The following is a 4,868-nucleotide window of genomic DNA, read 5'->3' as shown; positions in this document are numbered from 1 at the left end:
CGGGAAGCAGAGGAGGCCGAGATGGGGTGAAGAAGGGTGGGCAGTGGGAAAGCGTATATTGCAAATTACCGGTGGTTTTGTCTCCCGCTGGAAGCTCCATGAAGCTGCTTTCTCGTACCCCCTGGTCTCTGATAGGAGTCCAAGATGGCCGATCCGCAGTGCGTTAGCTGGTAGGGGACCTCTGCATGAATCTCTCCTCGCTCTCCGTTCTCTGTCAGTTTTCTCACTCTAGTTGGTGCTTGGCTAATTTCTTTATCTCTTCATTTGATGTTTTAAGGTTTCAGTATTGTTGAATTCTCTGTTCGGCTTAGTTTTTCGGATCTTTGCTGTGGAGGGATGGCGTGGTGCTTCTGCCTATAGCGCCATTTTGCCGGAACTCCTCCATGGAGTTTTCAGTGGCTTATTTTTCATAAGCAGATCACCAGGCTTTCTTCTGAAGTGCTTCAGGGTGGACTCAAACCTCCAACTTCTATATAGTCTCAAAGTATTTTCCAGTAAGAAATTTATCAGTTACAAATAGAAAAATAATAACTTTTTGATGGAGAAACCTAGCTAATGCCATCTTTACCACGTGATCAAAGTTAACATCACTGGAAATGACACACATAGATACTATGTGCCTGGTGATATGATGCACTGACAAGTACACAACATAACTCCTTAAGTATTCTTACCAGAAATGTATAACCTGAATTCGACCGTGAGAAAACATGGGATAAAGTGAAATTGAGGGACATTCTACAAGACATCTGGTCTGTGCTCTTCAAAAGTGTCAAAGTCGTGATTGACAAACACCGAAGAATCATCTAATTTATGTAAGAAACCAAGGAGACATAACATATTCTTTTTTAAATTGTTGGAAATATACCTTCAGGGTAAATTACTTGAAGTAGAAGAGCTGGGTCAGGAGGTGAATGTAAATGTAGTTTTGCTGAATACTGCCAAATTCCCTTTTAAAAAAGTTCTACAATTTCTACTTTCACCAACAATGTATTAGAATGCATGCTTTCCCAAGCCTCACCAAATAATGTGTTATCTTGCTTTTTAATTTCTGTCAGTTTGATAGTTGAGAATTAATATCTTAGTGTTGTTTAAGTTTGAACTCATTTTCATATGTTTAAGGGTCATTTTTATATAATACTTCAGTGAATTATCTGTTCATTTACTTTTCTCTGTGAATTATCTGTTCATTTACTTTTCTCTTTTTTTCTGTTGAGTTTTTGGCCCTTTGTTCAGCTTTTAAGAGTTCTTTATACTCGTGAAGAGCATGCTTAGTTCAGGCACATACACAAGACCAAATGGGCGGCTCCTCTGCTGAGGCAGGATGAGAAGGCAGGAAGGGACAAGAGCTTGTTGGATGGACATAGGAAACCCAGGGTGGAGGGAGACGTGTGTTGTCACATTATAGGGATTGCAACTAGTGTCACATAACAATGTGTATAAATTTTTGTATGAGAAACTAATTTGCTCTGTAAATCGTCATCTAAAGCACAATTAAAAAAATAAGTAAATTTGATTTCTTAAATTCTAAAATAAATAAATAGACTTGATACTTAAAGGACAGCATGGCTGGATATATAATTCTTGGTCTACACTTTTTTTTTTTTTTTGGTTTTGTTTTGTTGAGTTTTTTGAAACTGTGGCAACATTGTTGCCTTGCTTTGTGTATTGTTTTTGAAGAATCTGATTCTGATCGAATTGCTTAGCCCTTCTAAATTATTTGAACTTTTTTCCTGGAGGCCTTGAGGATTTTTTTAAATTCATTTTTGATGGCTAATTGTTTTACTAGGGTGTGTCATCTTCTCAGGTAATGATTTTCTCAGGTGCCCATTAGTTCTGTTCCATTGCTTTGTTTTTCTTCTTTTGGGGAATTCTACTGTACAAATGTTACTCCTTCTTTGCCTGTCTTCTATTTTCACCACTTTCTTTCTGAATTTCTTTATTTCATTGTCTTTCTCTTGGTTATTTTCTTGCCTTCTTTTAATGTTCCTTATTAAATTTTCATTGAGTTTATTATCCCTTGCATAGTTTGTAATTTAGATTTCAGTTCTGAGATGATTTTGTTTTTTCTTCTATTTAGTTCCTGAGTTCAGTTAACTCTTCATTTCTTCCTGCTTTTCATCTATTTCTATTCTTAATTTTTGACTTTCTGATTCAAGCAGTGCTTTATATCCTCAAATGATTGTTTAATTTTTGAGTTTCTGATTCAAGCAGTGCTTTATATCCTCAAATGATTGTCTGATCCTATTTAGTTGAGTTTGAAGTGTTGTCTTACATTATTCTTCTGCTTCTTGGTTTTATTTATTTGGGAGAGGGTAAATTTTCATCAGTTGGGCTGTGTTGAATCAGGTTTCTGATTTTTTTTTTTTGTAATAACTCTATATAGATTTATTGCATTTTCTTCTGTTCCATTTTGTAGATTTTTGATTATTTAGAAGATTTCCTAATTCTCTGGTGTCCTCTTCTGTCCGTGTAGCAAAGCACAGATTCCTTGGTGGAATTTCTTTTTTTTCTTTTTTTTTTGGTTAGAGTTGGGGAATGGGTTTAAGTCCTGTAATTTTTTTATTTTTATTTTCTCTTGTAGGATCCTAAATTATCTCTTTTCTTCTTCCCCACCCAATTGCCAAAGGGCAATTTCACTTTTTTTTTTTTTTAACTCCTTTATGTTCTATTAATAGCTTTCTGAAGACTGATACTTCAAATTAGCCACACTTTTCTATAGTCCCTGCTCTGATCTACTAGGATACCTTTTTATGGTATTCATGTTTAGGGTGACTTACTCTTTCTGATGGTAGTCTTAGATCAATCTTAGCCCTTCACTAGTTGCCCTTTTCTTTCTTTCCTTCATTTTTTATTAGCTTGCCCTCGCTTACCTAAAGTCTTATAGTAGGGTGGGAGTATAAGAGCTCTCTCAAGTGTTCAGCTGCTAATCAAAAAACCAAACCAAACCAAGCTTGTTGCCGTTGAGATGATTCCGACTCATAGCGACCCTATAGGACAGAGTAGAACTGTCCCACAGGGTTTCCAAGGAGTGGCTGGTGGATTCAAACAGCTGACGTTTTGGTTAGCAGCTGAACTCTTAACCATATGCCACCAGGGTTTCCTAGCTGGTAACCAAAGGTCTGCAATTCGAATCCACCAGCCACTCCTTGGAAACCCTAACGGGCAGTTCTACTCTGTCCTGTAGGGTTGCTATGAGTCAAGATCGAGTCAATGGCAATGGGTTTGCTTTTTGGTTTTCTTTCCTTCCTTCCTTTTTTACATATAGTTATTTTGAAGATTGGGGTACTCTCTGTCTTCAAGTTATACTAAAGGCATGGTGTTTAAGTTTTGTTTGTTCTTCTTAACTGTTTTTAGAGGAAGTATTGGAAGATACAAATCTTGGCAGTTATCATTGTTTTCAGCTTTTTAAGAGTATTTTGAGGCTTAGAATGATAAAATCTATTTTCACAAAAGCTTTTTGTTTGATTCTGCCAGATACTTAGAGGTACTATCATTCTGGTATTATCCACTTTCAGAGCCCAAGTTTCTCTGTATTGCCTGGGGAACGTAACACCTGACCGCAAGTCTATACCGAACTGCTTTACTTTTGTGTTTATTCTCCAGCTTAGACCCTGGGCTTTCACTTTCGTCTCACTTGCAATGGTAAGCTGTCTCAACCAGTGTTCAGTTTTTTAGCTGATATATCTGACAGGCAAATATTCTCAGAGCTCCTCTCTGGCTACATGCTGGGATTTTCTCTGGCTTTGTGCTTTTTTTGTAGTTTTGTTTGGTAATTCCTCTCTATTGTGTTTACTTCTTCAATGCTTTAAAAAAACTTTATTGTTTCTTAGCTGCATTTATCAGGAATGTTGATTCTAATTACCGACATTAGTAGAAATGGAAGTTAATTCATACTTTTATTTAAAAAATTTAAATCTTTGATTTTATGGGATTTTAGATGGGAGGAACGATAGACTTATTTGCTCAATTCTCCGTCTTCATCAAGTCCCTTAGCAGATAGCAAATAAAGATCTGCTATGTTGCTAAAGATGGGAGTGCTTAGCAGCTCATGACTAATAACAACCATGACTAATAATGATGAGGTTAATAATGAGTAAATTTGTTTAGCCATTGCAATGTGCCAGGTCCTGTATGCTTTTCATGCGTTATTTTATTTACTTATCATAAAATCTAATAAGTTAATATTATTATTCCCATCTTATGGATCATTACCTGAGGCCTAGCCATCTTATCACTGGCCTAAGTCTACATGGATAGTAAGTGGCAGAAATATGTTTCAGACCATGTCCTGTGCTTTGGAGATACAGGGTTAGCAAAATCCAACATGATTCCTGCCATCATGGACTTTATGGCATTTCATCCCAAGACTATACTGTGTTACCTAGACTCTAGTGTCACTATAAGGACACCGTGAGATACTCAGGGGTGGAATTCTAGAGTAGGAAAGGCTGCTTCACAGGTGTTTCCACCATACTGGAGCGCATCATGTCTTTTGTTAGAAAATGACTATAAGTTCAGGCTAATGTGGAAGGAGAAATCAGTGAGGGTTGGAACAGTGTGTTTTAATTCCTTAAAATTCTGCACAGCATTGAGTATAGTGCCTTGTTCAAAGTGGGTACTAAATGTTAGTTTTCAGCTATTTATTGACTGTAAAACGTAATGGGTTTTATTCCCACATTGTAACTTGGAGTAAAAATTTGTTTTTAGCAGAATTTCTACATTGTTTGTTATAGACTGGCCTGGAAGCTGATTTTACTTATTCATATGATTCCTCTTGGTTTACAGTTATTTGCTGGCATAAAGGATGGAGAAAGCCTGCAGCTCTTTGAACAAAGTTCTCGCTCTGCCCATAAACAAGAGACACA

General features: G+C 36.7%; 1 protein-coding gene across 1 annotated transcript in view; it reads left to right on the top strand.

Annotated features, from left to right (window-relative positions):
* The window catches only part of FARS2 (phenylalanyl-tRNA synthetase 2, mitochondrial), a 517,904-nt gene that overhangs the window by 41,081 nt on the left and 471,955 nt on the right, over positions 1 to 4,868 (top strand). Inside the window, exon 2 of the mRNA XM_023741741.1 lies at positions 4,789 to 4,867. Within this exon, the coding sequence (XP_023597509.1) occupies positions 4,789 to 4,867 (79 nt within the window). The remainder of the gene's footprint in view (positions 1 to 4,788; position 4,868) is intronic.

This window comes from Trichechus manatus, unplaced genomic scaffold (genome assembly GCF_000243295.1).
Source record: "Trichechus manatus latirostris isolate Lorelei unplaced genomic scaffold, TriManLat1.0 scaffold00188, whole genome shotgun sequence".
NCBI lineage: Eukaryota > Metazoa > Chordata > Mammalia > Sirenia > Trichechidae > Trichechus > Trichechus manatus.
Note: the sequence above shows the minus strand (reverse complement) of the source record. Positions and strands in the feature narration are given on the sequence as shown.